The sequence below is a fragment of the Rhinolophus sinicus genome, linkage group LG03 (genome assembly GCF_036562045.2).
Source record: "Rhinolophus sinicus isolate RSC01 linkage group LG03, ASM3656204v1, whole genome shotgun sequence".
NCBI classification, from domain to species: Eukaryota; Metazoa; Chordata; class Mammalia; order Chiroptera; family Rhinolophidae; genus Rhinolophus; species Rhinolophus sinicus.
In genome coordinates this window covers 177,563,482-177,586,689 of record NC_133753.1, presented here as the reverse complement: position 1 = coordinate 177,586,689, position 23,208 = coordinate 177,563,482, and the positions used below count along the sequence as shown (strand labels likewise).

The window sequence follows — 23,208 nt, the reverse complement described above, 5'->3', positions numbered from 1 at the left end:
CTGCCTCCCTCACTGAGTTTCCTCGTCACGTGCCCAATGAAAGCCGTGACAGAGGCCCTCCTCATGCCCCCTCTTCCCAAGAGCTCACGTCTGTGTGGCAGCCGCTTCGTCCTGTTGGGTCTCGGTAAAAGGCATGGTTCACCTGTAGACTGCTAACTTCCTGATTATCATAATAATAAACATGGACACACAATAGTCACCTAAAGTCAGTTTACGAGGCCTCTTCTGGAGTATTTCTTTTGTTTAGTCTCTGACCTCTTGTATTTTGGAATCCAAAATCCCCCACCTAGTTAAGATTGTATCTGATCATAACTTGCGCCTCTAGGACTTGGTATCCAGCCTGTTTATAATGCTAGTTCCCTCCAAATCCCTTTAGCTTGTCTTGTCTCTATACCCTAGTCTCTCACGGCCAGTCCTGGCCTGGTCTGTCTGGTCCCTTCCCACATTCAGGTGGGGTCGTGCAGTAGGTGAGATGGAGACAGACCCCTATGTGCCTCAGCCCTTTCCCCCGATTCTCCTTGGGTTAACAATACGTCCATGTGGTCCATACATCCTGAATGTTCCTTCCTCTACCCACTGCATTACCCACCAGCCACTGCTCTTCCTTTAGGCCTCAGCTTAAATGTCACCTCCTCAGAGAGGCCTTCCTTGAATGCCTTATCCAAAGAGGCTCTCCCTTTTGTTATTTACCTTGGCTCCTTCTCGGTTTCTGTCACAGGGACTTGGAATATGGAACATTTATTCTGTCCTTTCTTTCTGTTAGATTCTCACTGCCATGAAGTTGGAATCTGATCTGCTCTGCTCACTGTTAAATCCTGGGCATTTAGTATGGCGCCAGACACAGCAGAGATGGGATGGTCTGTACAGACTTTGTGAATGAATATGTAAATTTTGATGAAAGGACAACCAGGGGGGCGCTCCGTGGGAAAAAGACATCTGTGGTCACCACAGGGATGAAGCACAGCTTTCTTTACCCTCTTAATTCTTTTCTCAATTATTTCATTGCTGTCTTGGTTGAGCAAATGCACCCCCCAGAAAGCACGTGCATAGCTGCAGATATGTCTTCATCTGGCCCCTCTCGGCATGGTAAAAGATGATGCTCTCTTTCTGGTCCTACTGGAATACTCATAATTATAGCACTGTGGTTGGGAAAAGAACAGTCTTCCTAATCTTTCAGTAGAAGATCCAAAAATACTGTCCTGCTTCTATTGCTGCCTGGCAGATTGCACAAAATCAAATGACTTCAAACCTTGGGCTGTAACACAGAAAGATCTGGGCCTGTGTGATAAGGGGGCAGATTGATGCCCTAATACTTTCATAAACCAAGTGTGTTTGGCTTCTCAGAAATAAGCAACACTCGAAAGACAGCCCCCCCAAAAAAAACACACACAAAGACTTCATTTTCCTGCCATGCTCTAAGTACACTGAGAAAAAAGTAATGGCCAACTTAAAATCAGCTACAGAAGAAAAGAGGAAGCGTGCTAATAATGTGCACACAAGGCAGCCATTTGTCTGACAAAAGAGACTTCTGGGAAATAGCACATAGTTAAAACAAGAGGCCTTTTTTATTGGGAAAGGGGAATTTTACAAGACATAAATGTAAAATGGGGTTTTGTTATTTTCCGTTTGGTACTACAATCTGATATTCCTAAGTTGAATTTTCAAGTTAGCATTACCCTTTTGTCAATTCAATGGGACATGGAGTTTACTAATATGCTGAAGTAAATAATAAGGAAAGACACTCATTAAATCTATGACTTTATTCCATTTTCAAAAGAGAAATGGCAGGATATTGAATCACTCCACTCCTAACACTATTTTGTCTTTGTGTGCTGAAGGCCAATTATTATATTCATTTTCTTATTGCCCTACCGGAGGGTCATTTGTGGTTAAGACTGAAGACAGGAGCCTGGCTAATGAGAATAGAAAGACTGGCTAATGCCCTGTTGTGACCTAACAGGCCTAACTGTTTTTCCAGTTACTGCATCAGTTTAGCTGAGATTAGGTTAGTGCAAAAGTAATTGTGGTTTAAAAGGTTAAAAATAATTGCACAAGCTGCAATTACTTTTGCACCCACCTAATAGAAGCTGCAAACAAGATTGAGTTAGAATAAAAAAATATCCTTAGCTTACAGGAGCCACTGGCAGAGATAAAATGAAAACACAACCATTTCTTCCTTGTGTTGCTATCCTGATAGAAATGCTTTCCATGTTGGACTCACACAGAGTGTTCAGATGAGTTTTGTGAAATTGAGGAACAAAGGCTCAGGGGGTCAGTGGACTTCATTCAATTATGACCCTGACACCCAGTGGCTACATAACCATGGATGAATCACGTCAATGTTCGAATCCTCCGTTTCTCCATTGGTATTATGAGGAGGATACATTAGATGATTAAACCATCCCAACATTCCAGAGCGGTACAAGTGCATGGGCTCAGTATTCTGTTTTGATTTCAGGATACTTTCTTGCTCTCTAAGTTGCATGCCAAATACTAAATTAGGATACAGAAAGAATTCTGCTCTTTCCTTAGGCTAAACAGGTTCATAAGACCCTTAAGATCAAATAATTCACTCCAAAAATTCTAAGTTGAACAGCACCAAAATTCATGCTTCCAGCTGTTCCTCCCGCCACACCCCCACTTCCCTTCCTCCCAGTTACTGGGCACTTGTTAGGTTCCAGGCTCTGGATCCCAGTCTAGCAGCAGGGGAAAGTCACATAAATGAGTAGAAGTCGTAAAGATTTTATGTCAAAAGTTGTTCATGACCTAGTGAGGGCACAAAGAAGACATGATCAATTTCCCTGAAGAGGTGAGGAAAAGCTTGAAGAAATGAGCCAAAGCTTGAGCTGAATCACACAAGGCAGGCAGATTCTTACTCAGCCGGCAAAATAGGGTGGGGGGTATGTGAGGTGGAGAGAATGGGATATACGAGCACAGTGCTGTGAAACAAGGCTTCTTTAGGAACAGCAAATTGATCAGAATGCTACAGCAGAGGGTAGGGGTCGAGAGATGGGCAGGGCCATCACGGAGGGCCCCTGGTCTGGACATCAGTCCTCAGCGAGAGTGGACTTGGGTTCATGCTTCCTGTGATCCCAAAGGTGTCTAGTTAATTGCCGTTCCTCTAATCATTTCTTTTTAGGGCTCCCTTAATCTGAAACCTTCAGCGATGTCAAGAGAGGGAGACAGTGTAGACATACAAGAAATTATATCAAGAGTCAAATAAATGCAGTGATTCTCACTATATGATCCACCTTCCGGCTATTCAGTCTTTGCTTTCTGGGGATAGAAGCTCCCCTATTACACGCACGTCTATGTTTTGGCTTTTGCACATTGGACTCCACTATGTGTTCCTGGGGAAATGTTATGTGTGAAAGCCCTGCATTGAGCAAGACAGGGCTCTTTCTCTGTTTAACACATTTGTAAAAATTCAGATCTAAAAACTGTACCACTGTCATAGGCAATCTGTAAAATCCAATAAACATGGAGACAAGAAGTAGAATCAGACAGGATTAGCAATATATGCAAACATGTTAGCAAATATATGAAACCCAAGGCCATAAGGAACAGCTACCACTTTCTCTTATTTTCCATCAAACCTATAGATAATAAAGTCAACTACTGCTAAAATAAAATTGCAATATTGCCTAGGTGGGAAAAACAGAACATTGCAAGAAAAAAATGTAAACCTGTTTCTAATTTATTTCAGAAATAATCAAGATCTGTTAGGCTGAACTATGAAAAGGGCAGTGCTCATACTAAGAGAGATAATAAAGGGGTCGTCAAGCCACCAGCTCATCAAACTTCAGAGGGTACAGGCAAAAACTTCAATCCGGAAGTGTGTGGAGCTGTGGATGATTCACAGCTTTGGTGTCAAGCCTGAGGGTTTCCCCAGCTCACCTTTACCACGTACTGTCCTTCTTCCACCACAAGAATCACACTTTTTTCTTACAGAAAATTTTCAGGTTCTGATATTGGCATGTGTCTTACAACTGATGTACATATTTATTGGGCAGCGTTTCCTCTCTTTCTGAAAAGCTGTAATTAAATTGATGACTCATCCCCCAGGTGATGGTTTCTTCAAACTGAGGGTATTTAGAACCAGCTGTGTGATCAAATGTTAGTGATTTAAAACTCCAAGCTTTTCTTTCCTTGGTGGGAATTATAAAGGAGGTCCTGTATTGGATTAAAAGTGAATTGTTTATCTCAAGTGCAATGTTGGGAGCATGGTGGTCTTTGGCGAATGCCAGGGCCCAAGGTAGGTCAAGTGCTCCGAAGTTCATGGACACGTGGAGCACCTTGTCTGCTTAGTCCTGGGGAATGGACACCTGCTCGAACCAGTCACTCCACTGACAGGACTGACTCCACTGTCACCTGTCCACAGGCCTTCTGCCCTAAGTCCAGGAAAGCAGAGGTTACTAAATACGTAAGAGCCAGTTCTAATCTTTACCTGGAGTTTAAAGTTTGCCCAGGGCTTCATCTGAACAGTTTTTCACTATTTATAAAGTTGTTTCACAAATAGTCTCTCTTTTGATCCTTGTAACAACTCTAAGAGGTAAATAGAGGCAATGTTCTCCATTTTTCAGAGATGAGCAATCTAATGGTCTAAGACGTTAGCTGAATGGACCAGTGTCACACGCTGGTCAGTGACAGTGACAGAGGGGGCCACCAACTCAGAGGTGTCTGATCCCCAGCCTTGCGTCTCTTCTCATATTCAATTCTGCAGAACTACGTTTTCCAAGTATGCCTCTGAGATAAACCTGAGGACTATGGCTTTGAGTTTGCTACGGACAGATTAATGCATCAAGAGGAAGCAAGCCATTCTGAAAAACTACTTCTACACACTGTCAAGGTAGAGATCTGATGTACAGTCTCATTCTACTGTCACGTATATGAGAAATGTCCACAGCTGCTGTATCAGGCTGAATTCATCAAGGACATGAGTGAGGCTAGAGACATAAGCCAGTAAAACAACTGCAATTCAGACAGCAAGCACAGTAGTAGGAGATTACTGGTGAGAAACCCGGAGGCCTCAGGAGTTTTACCTATGGCTTCAGGTAAGGTTGCAGCATACCCTGCAGCCCTATGAGCATTCAAGTATTTCTGGATTTGGGGGAGAGATTGGTGGGATAATGCAGAAGGTTCAAGAGAACATTAGAATTCTTCTCTCTGAGAAAGAATCTGTGAAAAGGCAAATTTGTCAACTTGGCAGAATCTAAACCCCCTGGATATTTAAAGGCAAAACCAGGGGTCTACTTTCCTACTTGAGATTTTGGAGGTTTGCCTCTGAGTGAGCTGAAACGTCCTGATGGGGTAGTGACACTAAGAAGGCCCTCATATCTTTCCCTGGGCATGATTTGGACTTCAGACATCCGTATGAACTGGTTAATGCTGTGGGAGTCAAAAAGGAGTCTCTCTTCATCATCAAAATTTAAGATAAAACCTAAATCAACATCCCTAGGAAAAAAGGAAGTCATGTATGCAATATTCATAAGAATCAGACAAAACAAAAGTCAGGGCAACTGACTATCAGTAGTTAAACAGTGTCTCTGACATAAGGCCTATCTATTATCCTCAGAGAAAAGATATTTTCTTTGCTGATAGGACTGTAGTAACTTTGAGGATTAGATTTTAGCTGTGCTGATCAATACATTCTGGCAGAACTTGACGACACGTGAGCGATAGCTTCTACAGGACCACCAAGAATGCTTCAGGGGTTAATAAATACAGTAGCTGCCACCCTTTCCGGCCATGAGACATGGAGACCCAGAGACAGGGATGCACTGGCAGAGCAGGGCTTTCCTTAGCGGGTCTGACCCTGGAGAAGAACTTCTGGGACTCTCATTCAGTGTTTTAGACCAGCTGGAATTCCTAAGGTTTTATACTGAGTGACCTTTTCAAAATGTGAGCTATTTTATGTGTCTGTCCTTTTTATGAGCCATGTAATTTCCAAGGAAACAATTAGCTGCAATGATGGGAAAGTGGACCTTTAGGATTTGGTCAGCGCTTGGCAAGGTCGGAGACAGATGTTTTTGGAGATTTTTCTGGATAGTGAAACAAATTTGTAGCTAAGCACGTAGTCCTTGTTGCCCCCTGAGTTTGTTATGAGTTGGTATAGAAAGAAAAAAGGGTGAGTATTCATTCCTGAAAGAGAAATGGTGCGTAAACAGAGAAAGGGAGTTTGGCAGGCATCAAAGAAATGGAAAGTAGTTTTCTCAGGGAGTAGCCCTACTTTCCCTCTCTTCCCAAAGATCACAGCCTTACTTTGGGAAAAGCATCTTAAACAGAAGTGACATTCCATGTTTCTGTCTGCCAGGTAAGTCCGTCAGGAGAATCAGACAAGTCCAGTGAGACAGCTCATGGGGCTGCTTGTCGGGGGACATAAGCTCGCCACTACCTGAGGGTGCTAACTTCTAGAGGGGACGCCAGCCTCCCCAAACTTCTGGATTGCGCTTCCTTTTACCTTCTATGTCAAGGCTGTCAAGGGAAATCAGTTCCCAGGAGAGAAGACAGGTGTGTGGAGGGCATCCCAGGGTTGGGTGTGCTTAGCAAACAAAGTGTATACATGGTTCCCACCTCTGCACCCCCTCCTGCCAAGTGGCTCTCACCACCTCCATTGACCAGTGTCTTATGGCCTGGGTGTAACCCCCAGGAGCTGGCTCAGCCGCTTCCAGGGTGACAGGCAGCTTGGGCCTGGTCAGTGCCCCAGAGCACTAAAGCTGGCGAGTCCTAAAACCTAGTGCAGGCTTTCACAGGACTATGCAGACAGCACAGTGACATGAGTCACCACAGCCAGATTAGCAAAGACAACACACCTGCACTTGAAAAAGATGGCTACCAGAAATTCACTGTTAAAGACCAAGTTCTTCTTTATGGCTCAGCTTTCTTTTCATTTCGGGTCTGGCAAAGTAAACGGTATACTTGTTTTGTGAGCAGCTGCTGAGTCATGATTTAATTACACATGTGATAATGTGTAATTATTAACTATAATGCTAAATTTAAGCAATTTAGAAATAGTGCTGCATGCCGGACAAGCAGTTAATTATGCAAATGTAACTCCCCCCACCCCAGTTTATCTGGTAAGGGAAAAGACGGGCAGATAAAAATGAGCAGGTTAATAAAAACTCTGTACTTGTTCTAAGACTACACAAGAGTAGGCCAATGGTAATGCCTATGATTTATTCATCCACAATTTTATCAAACAAATGAGGCAGAAGGGAGGCAGGGAGGCAGGAAATAAGAGAAGCCCGCCTTAGCAAATGTCTATATAAATGACCCCCCGCCCCCAATATTGCTGAGCCTGAAAGTTACCTTGCTCCAGTTTCCCACTTTCCAGCTGGCACACGGGCGGAGGTGGCATCTCTTCGTGGGGTCAGGCCTCCGAATGGCAGCACAGTCGGAATCCACCTGGGTGCTGCACTCCACGTGGCGCCAGTGGGCCCCGAGCCCACAGGTGGTGGAGCACTGCATAGGCAAGGAGAGAGAGCCAGAAGCTGAGGGCCACCTCCTCAGACACACCCGCTGACACACTGGAGGAGGGAGTTCTCAGCCTCAGCGAATCACTAAAACCACCTGCCCACGGAGCTCTTAAAAAACACCAGCGCCCTCTCCCCCCGCCCCCTACCCCCTGCCCCAGGCAAATTAATGCAAATCTCTTCAGGTAGGGCCCAGACATCAGTCAGTTAAATAATTTCCCGGGTGATTCTAATAAACAACCAGGATTGAGAATCCCTGATTTATATGTAGGAAGAAAAGCCAATGCAAATGGGAATTTGCTTCCCTTTAAAAATTATGCTGGCATGAGTGCCAGACTGCCGCAATTCATGCCAATGCTGTTCCAAGTAGACGTCAGACCCATGCCTCTGCGTCTTACCTTATATTCATACACCATAGCAATGACATTATTTCACTTATTCCTCTACAAGACAAACTTTGGTATAGACTGGTAGTATTGTTAGAGTATAGACCAGGGGTGTCCAAAATTTTTTCAACGTTTTTCACCAAGGGCCATATGCGGTAAAATATACAAACAGCCAGGCCACTCACTCGAGGTGAAGTACGTATTGCCTCACCTGGTTTATTTAAGTAAACTAAATATATTTTTGGAATTTGCTGCGGGCCAATAAAAAATGGATTGTGGTTCGCAGTTGGCCTGTGGGCCGCAGTTTGGACACCCCTGGTCTAGACAAAGAAACCAAGGCTTGGCAAGCTGGCTGGCCCAAGCAGTAAGGCTAAGGTTTCTGCCTGCAAAACACAGTATGATATATGTTGTGGCAGTACTTCTCACATATGAATGCACATAGGAGTCACCAGGACGCCTCACTAACTGCAGCTTCTGATACAGTAGGTCTGGCGTAGGGCTGGAGAGCACTCATTTCCAACTGGCTCCCAAGTGACACAGGGGCTATGTGTCCTCAGACTACACTTGGAAAGATGTTACACGTGATGCTTTTCACCACTTGGCTGATTCATGGTGAATAAATTAATCACCTTTAGCCACACAGATTGCCCATCCTCACAAGATGTTTCCATTTATTTATAATTCTTAAATATCTCAGGTTTAGCATAGGGTCACCTTGATAACTACACAAACTTCCCCCTCCCATAATCTCTTCCATTCTGTGTGGCTAATTCTTACATACAGTTGTTTTTTCTTGCATGCCCTCTCCCCTGCCCATCCTCAGAACGAGGGGCTGTTTCTGGACATGTGAAACACAGCTCTGGGCTAATGGAAAAAAAAAAGGTGGAAGTTCCATCTATGACATTTTTGAACGTTTCTTTTGATGAGGTATAAATACAAACCAGCCTTACATTTCTCCTACATTTTCCCCTTCCATGTAATTTCATGTTTCACTTTGTGCAAACTCTTGTGTTATAACACATAGATAACACATAGATAACATAAAACAGTTACTTACAGGTAAGTAAGTTTGCTACAGAGTCATAGACAGGGAAGAGTAGAAAATAGCCTAGATCATCATTTTTGTTTTCCCAATTGGCTCATTTATGGAGGTAATTTCTCCTCCTCCTTAAAGTTCTTTAGGATTTGGTTTGCATCTCCCCTGAGTTCCTACACTGTCTCCTACGTACTACTGTATTATGTATATAATAGAGACAATAACAGCTGAAATGCATTGACCACTGTGATAGACTGACTGCACTAGTGGCCCATATTTTTCACACGCATGCTCTTTGTAATGGGACTTTGCAGCTCCTCTCAGCAAGCAGTGGAACATATTTCCCCAGCTTTTGAATCGAGACTGTTCTTGCAACTTTCTTGGGCCAATAAAATGCAGTGGATGATGTGCCAGTTCTCAAGAGGCCTTGCTTGTTTCAATTTTCTACCTGGGACCACTGTCTCTGCCATGAGTATAAAACTAGGCTAGCTTGCTGCAGGATGAGACCTCATGGGAAACAGAGCTGGGTGACGCAGCTGAGGCCATCCCAGACCAGTGAGGCTTCAGCCTACCTTCCAGCAGATGCAAGACAAGCCAAGCTGAGATCAGCTAAGCTTGGCCCAGATGGGCAGAACCTCTCAGCTGACCCACAGACTCATGAACAAAAATGTTTACTGAGGTGTTGTGGTTGTTTGTTACATAGCGTTACTGTAGCAATAGACAATTGGTACAACAACATAACAGTTACCCTTTCTACATTTTCTCTAACCTTCTGAGATTCAAAGTACAATTATAGTTCTGCAGTTGGCTAACTGTATGATCTTTTGCAGTCTCCTAACTTCCCCAGCCTGAAAAACTGGTGAAAACACTCAGACCTCCTTCATTGGGTTCTTGTAAAGACCACAGAGATAATTCATTTACACAGTTAGTTTTCTACAAATATCACCTACTAACCACAACACGCCTGCAAGGCCAGCACTATGAAGTGCCACTTTCCAGATATTGGGGGCCCAGAGAGTGTAGAAGCCATGCTCAATGTCACACAGACAATATGTTGTGAATTTCATAATACCACATGGAGAAACACATGACATTTGCCCAAATCCAGGAAAGGAGCTAGGGAGATCAAATTCCCAGGCTAGTGATGACCCTGGTAAATCTCAAGTGATAGCTATAGTTCTTTGCACCATATTTACATTGCAGATAGAAGATGTATGTTGTCTCTGGAGCTCTGCTGGATTCAGAGGTCATGAGCCGACATTTGTTTCATTCGTTTTTGACAGTTTCTATTTAGGCAGCAAACAGCAGTCCAAAGGTAAAACTGACAGGAGGATGTCCATGGAATGCAGGAAAAGTAAAATGGGATTCCATAGATTGTCACTTATTTTAGTTTCAAATTGGGAGTGAAGGATCAAAGAAGAAAGGAGGACCCTGAGGCAGTAGCGGGACAACTTCAATTTACCTTGCAAACGGATAGTGACCCCATGGCCACCGATTTACAGGTCAAGGAGCAGGTTTCAGCATGGTTAGGACTGGAACTGACGTGGGGGGCTACATCAGAATCATGCGAAAACTGCTGTGAAAGGCTGTGGAAAATTATACTGTCACTTGCACTTACACGTCTGCAGAGCTAACTGGCCCAGGGGTCTGACTGAACCAAGAGGCAATTCCAGGAGAGGTGATTTTCTGTCAAAATAAGAGCCACACCCATGCACACTGCATAGCACCTGTTTTCTGTTTTGCACATAGATTACCAGAGCAAATACTGAGTGCTCCCTATTTGTTAGCTAGGACAAGAGTCTCAGGGTCTGGGTTGTTCTTACTAAATGCTATTCTTCCTCAATGTTAAAATTATAGCACAGTATTTTGCAGACTTAGCTGTAAACAGGATGAACATGACAGGAACCCATCCCAATAATTATAGCCAACTGCAAAGAAGCAGTCAACAGGCAATTAACCAAATAGTGCATATAACAACGATTAAGCTTCCCTTTGGAGAGACAGAGCTTTGGATGTGAATCCCGTCTCCTTAACTTGCTGCAAGTAAATAAAATTACCTAACAACAACCACGTCTCCTTCTTGAATAGAATACCGGAAGTGGCAAACCCCTTGAGTTCAGTAATAGTATATACCTGACACTCTTCTGTGTTACGTTACACAGAGTTATTCCTTTTATCTCACAACAGACTTATAAGTCAGGCATTGTTATCATCCTCATTTTACAGATGAGGAAACTGGGGACATACAGCTAGTGATTGAACCAGAATTCAAACCCAGAACATATGGTTTTATACTTTACATCCATTTATAGTGTTAACTTGGTTTTTATATCAATTACTTAACTTTTGAAATCACAAGTAGTCAGACGAACACGATGTGTACACGAGGGACATGAACAGCCCTTCGACACAGGACAGCAAATAGGAGGACACAGTGAAGGAGACAGCAGAGCAAATGCTAGGGAACTTTAGAAATTATTTCCAATCTTAACGATCAGGAAACGCTTTAGAGTTGAAGCAGCTCAAAGCTTGATACTGAAGAACAGGCAGGATTTAAAAGGGCAGAGGAGAAAAGAGAGAACGATCCAGGTAGAGGAAACAGTGTAAACAAAGGCATTTGACTGAGAGGGGCAGAAGACTGGTGGAAGCTTAAGGTGGATGAAAAAAAGTGGGAGGTAGTATGGTTTGAAAGCTGGATTACGTAAGGTTGTGAAGGCTGCTGGATGTTAGAGTGGATTTTATCTGATCTGATATTCAACGGAGAGACATTAAAGATATGTGAGCAGGAATTTGGAATGACTAGAAAATTCCTTTCGGAAGACTAATTTGGCAGCCTTACATCTCCTGTGATGATGTGTGGAAAGCACTGGAGAGGGGAAAGACCGGAAGTGCATAAACCAGCAAGAAGGTATCCTAAGCAAAAGGAGGAACCAAGGGTTCCTCACTCTTGATACTGGGGCACTACTGGCATTTTGGACTGGACAATTCTTCCTTGTTAGGGACTTCCTCGGATGTCACAGAACTTGCATCATCTCTGGCTCTCAGACATGGAATGCTGGTAGCAACCCCCACCCCCCCATCATGGTAACAAACAAAAGCACCCACTCTTTTCCAAATGCCTCCTACCATTAGATAGAAAATCACTGGGCCCCAAACTAACAGATAATAAAGAGGAGATGACAGAATGATGACGTCACACTAACTTGAAAACTGTTAGGGTTCTTTTTAGTGGCATAGGGGCAGATTGTGATGCTGGAGTTTCTAAGACTTAGTGATTGAGAGGCTAGTAATGCTATTTTGGGCGGGGGGCAAGCCTAAAGAAACGGCTTCAGAAATGAGCAGAATACAAAATCGGGCAGTGGGGAACTCAAAACCCAGAGTTTTCATCCTGAGTCCTGATCCTTTCTGACAATTCTATGTAGTAAGCATTTTGTCTCAAAAGACACACAAAAGGAGCAGGCACCAAGCCCAGTCATGAAGGAAACTCCTGCCAAATGTGCAACTCTGTACTATCCTTGTAGCGTTGAGCAACTGCAAGCTGGGCCAGTTCCCTTGTGCAGCCAAACTGCCTGGAATTAAGAGCTCTCAATGGCTCCACCACGGTTGCCAATTTTTTGGTGAGCTACCATGTATTCAATAAGACAGTTTATTTCTGTCAAAGTCAAATGATGACATTTGAGATAAAACCAATTCCGTGTATCCTGATTTACTATAATCAAAGTGTATCAGTCAATGGTCATCAGGGTTGATGTATACTTTTATTTTGGTTTAGTTTGTTTTGATATAGTAATCTCATAGAATCAATGGACATTTATCAATTAATTCACACATTCACTGTCCTCAGGACAAAAGCATTAGAACACATTTGAATTTAATAATTCCACAACTGCTTTTGGATTTGGGAATGGATGAAAAGAGGATGGGACAGGAAACTAACTGATTTCTGGGTCATCCTCAAGCTACTGTTTAATGAAACTTTTGTATTCACTTGTGGACTGAGAGCTTGTCCATCCCTAGTCACAGTCCTAATGTGGGGACTCTTCTGTCTGAGGATGGTGACAGCCGCCTACAGGGCCTCTCCTGCGGACTGCACTTTGATATCTCCCTGCATCGCATTACAGAAGCTCTCTCCAAAGTCACCTGTGACCTGCTAACTGTCAAATCCATTAGATCCACTGTCAGTCCTTATGTTCCTAGACATCTTGGTTTATAGCTTAAGAATTAGACTATTCCTTACTGGTCTTCCATGTGTGAGCTCTTTGTTAGCCAGCTACCTAAAACGCGAATGTTTTCTAGAGTCCCATTCCTGGCCCACTCCTCTTTGCGTCCTGCAGGTTAATGGGTGACCTCATTCACTCTTAAAGCTCTAACTAACTTCTTCCTACTGGTCATGGCTACCAAATCTTATCTCCAGTTTTCACTGCTGAGTCTCAACAACCTCAGACGCCCACACACAAACATCGTCTGGTTATCACCTGGATATCCCAGAAGTACCATCAGTTAAACTCGATCTATAACTGAACTCATCAGCCCTCCTTTCTTTGTCTCAACTGAGACTCACTTCCTATACATTGTCTTAGTTTATGGAAGGATGAACCAACAGACACCCAGATTCCACCTGAATAGTCATGACAGACTGCTCTCCTCCTCTCTCCTTTTAGACCCCACATCTAGTTAGTCACAAAACCCTACTGATTTTAAGTTCTAAAGGCTTCTTAAATTTATCTTCCCCTCTTCATCCTGAGCATTCTTAGCTCTTGTGCCTCATCTAGACCACTGCAGTAACCTCCCAACAGATCAAATCCCTCATCCTCACTGCTTCCAAAATGAGCTTTTATATACACAGTGGGACATGCCATTCAGTGTCAGAGACTGCTAGCACTCACCATAAGCTTTTCCCTCTTCTTCCTAGGCACACAATTAGATTACATTGCCCAGCTGCCTTGCAGTTTGGTTTGGTCACGTGACTGAGTTCTAGACAACGGGACGTAAGCAGAAGTAATACATGCCCATTCCAAGCCTGGCCCATAAAACCCCTTACAGGAATACATTTATCTATGTTTTTTTTTCCTTTTCTGACTGACTGGATGGTGACCCCTGGATGGGAGGATGGCAGAACCACTGTCAGTCTGGATTCCCGAATGACCACATGCATCAGAGCATCATTCTCTACCACCACCATTGCAGACCTGAAATTACCTTATATTAGTATGTGAGTAAGAAATCAACTGCGGTTTTGGTGAACCATAATTTGTTTGGCTCTATCTGTTACAACAGCCTACCCTCTCGTGTGTGTGTGATATTTCTAATTACGTACACATACTGTACACATCTCATTCATACTTTGATTATTCTGATATCAATCCTATATCTATGCCTTTTATCATCTACTCTTTCATATTCTGTTTGACCAGGTTGTAGTCTTCTCAAGGCCCATAGTGTCTTTAATTGTAGGTGCTTTTAGACTTCATCTCCACTGACTAATTAACAAAACCCTACAAATTAAATAGCAGCCTAAGTTTCCACAACGTGTTCTCTCTGTCTTTGAGTTTGCAGAAGACACACACTATCCTGACTGCTATCGTGTTTGCCCGAAAATAAGACCTAGCTGGACAATCAGCTCTAGGGCATCTTTTGGAGCAAAAATTAATATAAGACCCGGTATCATATCATATCATATCATATCATCATATCATATCATATCATATCATATCATATCATATCATATCATATCATATCATATCCGGTCTTATGTTATAGTAAAATAAGACCGGATCTTATATTATTTTTTGCTCCAAAAGATGCACTAGAGCTGATTGTCTGGCTAGGTCTTATTTTCAGGAAAACATGGTATGATGGCTGGAAGATGACAAGCCTATTTATCTGTCCTTTAGGGCTGCTCTGTGTTTTTGGAAGGGAAGATATGTTTTGAGGGTACTACTTTTACGTCCATCCTTTCAAGGACATCACTCAAAAAACCTAAACAGATCAATTTTGTTTTGAACTATTTAGGCTAAACCCACTGTGGTGACATTATAGGGACCATTTGGCCCTGTGAGCTCAAAAGTAACCATGGATCTCTCAGTGTTATTTTAAAATACTTTCTTGTGGACTTTGTGATTTTTCTCATCTGTATACTCAGGGTCACCTCATGACTAGCATTGTTTTTATGTCCTATAACCAAAGAAGAAACAAATTGAACACAGGCAGAGTGGTGATGTTTTCTGATTGGCAAAACAATGGGTCAGAGGCTATGATCTGTTTCTTGGGTTCAAATCACTGCTCGATCACTCATGAGTGTGTGTAATTCTGGGCAGCTACTTAACTTCTCTTAGCTTCAATTTCCTCATCTGTAAAATGAGGACAGTATTATCAATCTCCTTGGGCTGTGATGAGGATTAAATGAGAGAATGCGTGTTAATTAGCATAAAATCATGCTATGCAACATGGTACATGCTTTATAAATGTTCACTGTCAACATCCTCCTCATTGTGAAGACCCCATTAGAACTTTCCTAATGGAATAAAATCTGACTAAAATGTCAGGGATCATGAGAACCATTCCTCTCATTTTTTCAACAAATTGGATATCTCTAAGCATGAAAATATTTTTTTTCCTCCTGAACCTGGATTCTTTACTTGAAAATGGAGATAATAAAATGCTGCTCCATTGACAGGAAATGTGACAACTTACTTTACAAATCAAACATAAATCAATGTGAAAACATAGCTCAAATGCAAACAACATTTTTTGGAAGTTTGAATTCTCTATTTATTACCAGTATAGTCAATTCCATAACCAACGATGCTGATTATTTCATAAGAAATAATTTATACAGCAAAGTTGTCACTTGTTGCTGAAATTCACTAGAGAGAGCAGATCCGAGTGGAGTTGGAATGTTCATCATCAAATTAACAAGTGTGTCCTTAGACAAGTTACTCAACCATTAAAAATCTTGGTTTTTCTATTTATAAATTGGTATCACTCACACCCTACCTGCTCCCCAAGGCTGTCAAAAGGAGAAAATAAGAGACTACATATGAAAGTGGTTTGGAAATTAACATGCTTTATAAATTAAATGTATTGTTATTTTTATATTAGCTGCTAATATTTCACTTCTCTTTAGCTAAGAAGTGGAGTCGTGAATTGTCATAAAAAATGTTCAGTGATTTGAACATGTGATTATTTTGCCACAAAGTCCTCTTCTGAATTGTCAAATTATTTTTAACAAGTTCATATACTTTGCATTCAAAATTCAAATGGGTGAGAAATGATTTTGATGTTTTAAAGGATTGAATTGGTTCTAGAAATGGTAAAACAAATATCTAGCCAAATTCCTGAAGCCTGAAAACAGAGGCCAACATTTTTTTCATCATGTGTTTTCTTCTCCCTCTATATCCTAATTTTTTTAATGGGCCAAAATGAATTTTTGCATATAAGCAAACAGACCAAAAAGAGAAGAAATCATGGCTACAGTGAGCTACCAAATTCTTTTAAAGAATGTGGTGTTAGATTTCCATCGCAACTGTTATTACTTGGCAAGTTTAGACTATGGCCTCAACATTAGCTTTCTAAATGAAATCTGCACTCAGGCCCATTAGTTGTTCATCATAGGATTATCACAGTTATAGCTGGAAGGGGCATTAGAGGTGGTCTACATTAGCTCACTATTCTGCAGATAAAAAGCAGGCTGAGAGAGAGTGGACTGAATTCTCCACTATCACAGAGCTGGCTGACTCAGACCTCCTGTGTTAGTTCAAGGTTCTTTTTACTGTATCTCACTACATTTGTTCTCTTCCCTGCACATTTTTTTTTTTTTTTTTTGAGTTGAAGGAAGGAGGTGAGGGCATGAACCCAATTACTTCACATTTATTCCTCATTAGACTATATTTCATATGTCTATTTTGAAATTTGCACAAGAATGCAAACACCCTTAACTATCTTCCATATAGAAACAGGCATGGGGTAAGACACCGAACTCCTACCTCACTCCAGTTTCCAACAATCCAGCGCGCAGTGCTGTGGCCCGTTGACAGCTGCTTGTAATGGGAGGCATTCAGCAAAAACCCCTCAGCAATCAGACTTGTTGCATCTTCCTCAGTCAGGACTGGTCTAGAAGTATGTGTTAGATTCATGTTGCTTGAAAGTTCTGGGAGGTTGTGGTTTATCCACTTTTCTGAGGGTGCTGGCTGATGGTCTCCTCCCAGAGGGAGTGAAGTATTAGCTGGCTTTTCAGTGACCATCCCCTCAGCTCTGAGTGTACCATTTTTGAGAGTAGGGGGCCTTTGGCTGGGTAGCAGTCCTTCTAGCACTGTGCTGAAAGGTGACCGCAAGGACACCCCCCAAAGATAAGGTGTTGGCAGAGGTCCAAGTGGCATTTCTGTACTTCTTTCCACTGAAGCATCATTTTCATGTCCCCTGGTCTTGGTCCATATTATAGAGCTGTTTTCATTTTTGTTTTCAGGTTGTTCACTGTCTTCTCCTGAGCCACTGTGAAGCTCCATTTCTGGCTCTTTGGTCGAAGTATAAAATGGAGTCAGGTGCCAAGTCACAGGGTTGCTGGAAGATGACAAATCAGAACCACTCGTTGTGCCTAAAAGGTCTCCCTCTGAGGTAGGACCAGGGGCTGATTTGGAAACATTCTCTTCATTTGGCTGGATACTCAGAGACCAGGAAGTGAGGATGGGCTGGGAAGTAATTCCAGAGGAAATGACATCATGGGAGTCCAGTTCAGTCTGGGTTGAACTATCCTGCCACCATTTCCCACCTAGGTTTCCTTCTTCGGAGGCTGTGGTAGGACTAGGGCTGCTGATTGCCAGAGAACTTGTGCTCACAGGCTCAGGAACCATGGGTATGGTCAGCATTCTGGGATTGGATGTCGTTGGAGTGATGGGTTTCAAGGGGTTTTGCTCGGATGGAGGTAGTTTTTTCCCATGGGAAATCATGCCTTTGGGGGGTCTCAGAACTCTCCGGCTAGATGGGCATTGCTGGAGGCCACAGAGAGCTCGGCTGTTGGGTTTCCTCGTCACATCACAAGGCTCATCATTGTTCTTGGCACACGTGACACTGCGAATCCTCACTCCACCACCACAGGACACAGAACACTGGAAAAGAGAGATACCTGTTAGTCTAGTGGGACAGAGGCATTGGTTGTCATGCTCAGATTCACAACAATCAGGACAAGACATTGAACTGTGCAGCTGAAATTATTTCCTTTGTCTTTTTTCATGCACATACATATTTTACATTTGGTTTCTGTGTTCCTTTAGTTTCCCATGGAAATATGTATCTCCTGGGGACCAGCTATGGCTCAGGACCAACCATTTATCCTCCACAAACTGAAAACACAAACCATGACATAGTATAGTTGACGTTTCCTTGGGCTTTGAACCTTTGGTGGATCTACAGAGCGCAATGATTTAAATATGTCACCTGACCTTTTTAAGAGATAATATCTTTCCTAGGGTTTTGATAGTATTAAATTAATGTAAAATGTTTACATAATCTCTGAAATCTATTAAGTTAGTTCTAGTAAACCCTCCCTATATATTTAGGAAATGGACGCTGAGCTCTATGTGGCCTCCAGCAATGCCCGTCTAGCCACAGAGCTCTGAACCCCAAGAAAGGCACAATTTCCAATGGGGAAAAAATACCAACATCTGAGTCAGACCCCTTAACGCCCATCCCTCCAACAACATCCAGCCCTATTATAACTCACAGCCTCACCCAGGCATCCTAAGTTCCATTTTCACTTGCCTGTGTTAGATGGAGTCAGATTAAGAGCTAGACAATCACTAAGACCTTTTCTGAAATTTAAAGGTGAGTAGTTAATCAAAGGTGGGAGACACCCTTTCCAGAGTCAGGTGAGTCCCGTAGCATATGCTGACCTATCCATGGGGGCCATGGCAGGGGCCCACCCCCACTGCTTCCTCCATATTCTGTAGGGCATGCCAAAGCACAGGCAGCTAGATTGCCTTTGGTGCAATCCTAACAGGACAATCCTTCTTCAGGATTTTTGGTAAAGAATATTTATTTCGTCAATCTCACCAGCTGCAAACCACATGTAGTTGCCACATGATACTAAATTTCTAGATGTTTTAAAAATCTGTATTTTTTTTACCGAACGGATCCATGTTTAGCTTTCCTTTCCAATGACATTTTAAGTTATCCACCAAACAGCTGGCACGTGGACGTGAACGGTCCAGGAGTCTTCCCTTGCTGTTTCACATTTGTCTGTCGTATATCTCTGACCCCAAAGCAGGGTTCTTGAGACTGGGGACTGCATAATGTTCAGTGAATGTCAAAGGGCTTCCCAACCATTATTCTGTGTGATACCCCGTGAGTATATGTTCCCCAGCACCCTGACCATTCCTCCCCATCTGCTTTGTTTACCGATGTGAGCAAAGACAGCAGGCAGCGAATCTTTCCAATAACTGACGGATACCGCTCCTTAGCAGTGGGGTACACTGTGCCTGTGGAACGGCATTAACTCTCTACCAAGTATATTGGCCTCAAAACTAAGGTGCCTTTTCTCATAGTCACACCAGAAAAAGCTGTACTGTTTTGTATTCAGCCCACACTTCTTCCAGTACATCTTCCAACTGTGTTTATCTCCTTAGGAACTGTCAAGACCCTCAGAAGAGATAAATGCAGGACACAAAGCCACACTCAGAACTCATCTCAATTGGTAGTTTCAGAATTCTCAAAACCGGTGTCTGCTATGATTATCATATGCTCTTACCTTATCATTTAGAACTCTGTGCCAGGCAAGCAGGTTGTCAATCTGCTAATGTCCTCCCTGGGAGTTACGCTACCCTCACTTGCCACCACTCCAGCTCTGGGGGAGCTGGCTGAGAAAGAGGTCTGCTAAATTAGTCAACTCCACCCACCTGAGGTGCACTGTCAAGGAGTGAGGCTCACAACTGGCTCAGAGCTACAGTGATAAGAAAGTTTTTTTAAAAACACACTTGGGGTTTATCAGAGAGTTTGAGCTAAAGGGCTGAATAGAGAAATAACTAATGCTTTGGACATGAAAACATTTAATGCATAGTCTCAGGAATTTATAAATGAAATGACTGGATCTCATACTAAAACCAGCTTTGAGAGTAAGCTAAAGCACTCAGGTACCTGTTATGAGTTGAACTATATTCCCCCCACCCCTCACCCCACCACCACCACCAAAGATATATCAGCATCCTAACCCCTCTTGGAAGTAGGGTCTTTACAGAGGAGTCAAGTTAAAATGAGGTCATTAGGGTGGGCACTAATCCAATATGACTGTTGTCTTTATAAAAAAAGGGGAAATTTGGATACATATATACATACATAGGGACAATGCCATGTGCAGGTGAAGGCAGGGATCAAGGTGATGCATCGACAAGCCAAGAAACACCAAAGAGTGCCAGCAAACCACCAGAAGCGAGGAGGAGGGCCTGGAACAGATTCTACCTCCCAGCCCTCAGAAGGAACTGACGCTACCAACACTCTGATCTTGGGCTTGTAACTTCCAGAGTGGTGAGACAATACATTTCTGTTGTTTAAACCACCCAGTTTGTGGTACGTTGTTATATGGCAGTCCTAGGAAACTAATACTAGATAATTTTTAAAACTTTAACATGATGAAGAGAATCAACATGGCCCCCAACTGGTTTACTGTGAGTAGCTGTTTCAAACAAGAGTGCCCATATGTGTTCTCCAGGAAGCCTGGCAAAGCACGGCTGCTCACATCTGGGAAGTACTGAGATATGGGCACTTACAGATGTCCCACACCAAAAGAGCAGGTAGTTGAGGCTAAAACCTCAGGGGTCCAGCCCCTACAGCAGCATTTTGGACCTTCATCTAAGCTGGGGAATAAATACTAATGTAAGCGACTCAAAAATGTCTCCCAGCCTTCCATGCTCTGCGTTCCTTCAGTTAGCAGGAACTCCTGTGGGACTGCACAGGAGTTTTACTTTGCTTCTCATTTAGCAGCAGACATGTTATTGGTGCTTGCCACAGTGTTTCTGTGTGAAGGGCCAGGAAAGCGCGTCTGTGAAAATCAGCCCTTCGTCTCGCGGGTCACTTGTACACTCCAACACCCAAATGAACAGCGTGGCACTTAATAGATTCTCAGTAACTTGGCTGATTGATTGTTTTGCTCATTTGTTTGCTTGTGTACTTTTTGTCAGGCACAGACAGGGCTAATCAAAGATCTTCACAGACCCTAGGCACAGCTGCTGGTGGAGGCTACACTCCATGTCCCATCAAATATATTAAAAAGCATCTCTAGTCTCAAGTGAAATATAATCTTTTTCTGTAAAAACAACTTGAAAGGCTTTTTAATCTTTTGCTTTTGAAAATATTTGGTGAGGGTAACGTTTAATTTGACTGGCTTTGATTTCTCAACAATCATTTTATAGAGTCTGGAATTCCAGCAAAGGGAGAAAAGCCAATCTACAAACTATTTCCAAACATAACACATTTTTTATGACTACTAAGAACGGTCACATTGTTTCATTTTGCAGACCTCTGAGATGCAGGATAGCAGAGGGTTTGGAGGAAAACCTCTGCTGCCTGCTTTCAAATCCTGACTCTATCACTTGGAGGCTGTGTGAGCTTGAATACATTTCTAAATATCTCTATGCTTCAATTTTTTCCCCCTATAAAATGGGGCTAATAAGGCCGTTGTGAGGTATTGTGTTAATACCTATAAAGGTATTTAATACACATACTAAATGCCCAATAAATATTTGTTATTAATATGTAATTAAATATTGATTTCTGATTTTGCAGTGTCCTTGTGTTTTTATGGAAGCAATGCATTAGCTTTTTCTCAGGTCTCTAACATTTCTATAGGCCCTTGAAAAAGTAGGCCTTAAACCCTGTGCTTATAGTGCTCTGTGCATAAAATGGCCCTGACCTTGGCTATTGATCTTTGGCCCCCAAAAGTAGGGAGCCAGGGATCAATTCCGTCAGGACATTTGGGTGCCATTGACTGGACAGGCTTGCAAAATTAGAGCAGCATGCAAAAGTGCCCCTTGTCTTCTTGCTTTATAATAAAGTGACCATTTAATGAACACTCACTATTTGCCAGGCACTACGTGAAGAAGGGCTTTCATGGATTATCTTTAAGCCTTACAATAACCCTGTCTTTCTAAATAAGAAAAGGCTGAGAGAGGTTTAATACTAGCTCAAGGCCATAAAATTAAGGTTTACCAGGGCTTGAAAACCTAGAGAAATTACTATTCCACTAAATCTATTCATCTAACTGCCAGGGAAAACAGAGAAATTAATGAACTAATACCAACCTCATGGAGTTATTTTAAGAGTTAAATGAGACAAGCTACATAGTGTGGAAAACATTCGACAAATGGTAGACATTATTGTTAACTCCATCTACTCACTTTACTAACAAATGATCACATGTATAGAGCTTACTAAGTGCTGGGCACTGCTCTAGTAAGAACTTTAGAAATATTAACTCATTTAATCGTGATATCTTCCCTTGAGTCTAAGTACTACTATTATCCCTATTTTATGGATGGAGAAAACAAGCCACAGGAAAACTAGAAGTAACCATAGAGATTAAATTCACACATCTAATAAGTGGCAGAGCCAGAATCTAAACCCAGGGGGCCGTGCCCTTCACCACGAGCTTGGCTGCCTCTGATGAGGTCTGTCACTGAAGCGGGGTACCTAGTAAAAACGGGAGCACGGAATCTTTGATACTTTGTCTTTATTGCAACAGAGTCGCACTTCTTTGCCCTCTACGCCCAGAAGTAGGTTGGACAAACCCAGGATAAGATTCTTGATGAAATTTGAGATTGGGGGTAGGAGTCAGATGTTCAGAACCTGAGCTTGGGGCTGGGGGTTGGTCATAGGGGGCAGCTGTAGCACTTAATAGGTCCCCCATTTGGCTGGGTCAAATTTGATCATTGGCTGTGTCAGGAGTGAGTGTACCTGGCTGGCACAGCTGAGCTCACCCTTCTCTCATTGCTTGGGTTGGCAGAGGTGCCTTGACAGAGAAGAGCAACTCATGGATTTGCCTCTTCTCCTTCTTCCCACCTTAGTCAGCCAGGAAAGACTATTTTATTGGAGTCTAGGAGCCTCATAACTCTTGGGTCTTTTGACCCAGTTATGTTGTAGCATCAGACTCATCCAGAGTGACAAATGGCTGGGTGCAGGCCAAATGATCGCGTATTGCTGGAGCCCCACCCTGCATGAACCAATGTCGGTCTCAAGACAAAATCCAGACCATAAATACTATGTACAGCAAGAATCACTATATCATCTCTCCTAAAGTATCTGGGCATAGGTAGAATGTCAAAGTTATTTT

The 23,208-nt window shown here is 42.7% G+C and overlaps 1 protein-coding gene across 1 annotated transcript in view; it reads right to left on the bottom strand.

Moving 5' to 3' along the window:
- The window catches only part of ADAMTS12 (ADAM metallopeptidase with thrombospondin type 1 motif 12), a 273,919-nt gene that overhangs the window by 40,047 nt on the left and 210,664 nt on the right, over positions 1-23,208 (bottom strand). Inside the window, exons 19-20 of the mRNA XM_019737332.2 lie at positions 16,880-17,998; positions 7,309-7,461 (exon numbers count right to left, since the gene is read on the bottom strand). Coding sequence (XP_019592891.2) covers positions 7,309-7,461; positions 16,880-17,998 — 1,272 coding nt within the window. The remainder of the gene's footprint in view (positions 1-7,308; positions 7,462-16,879; positions 17,999-23,208) is intronic.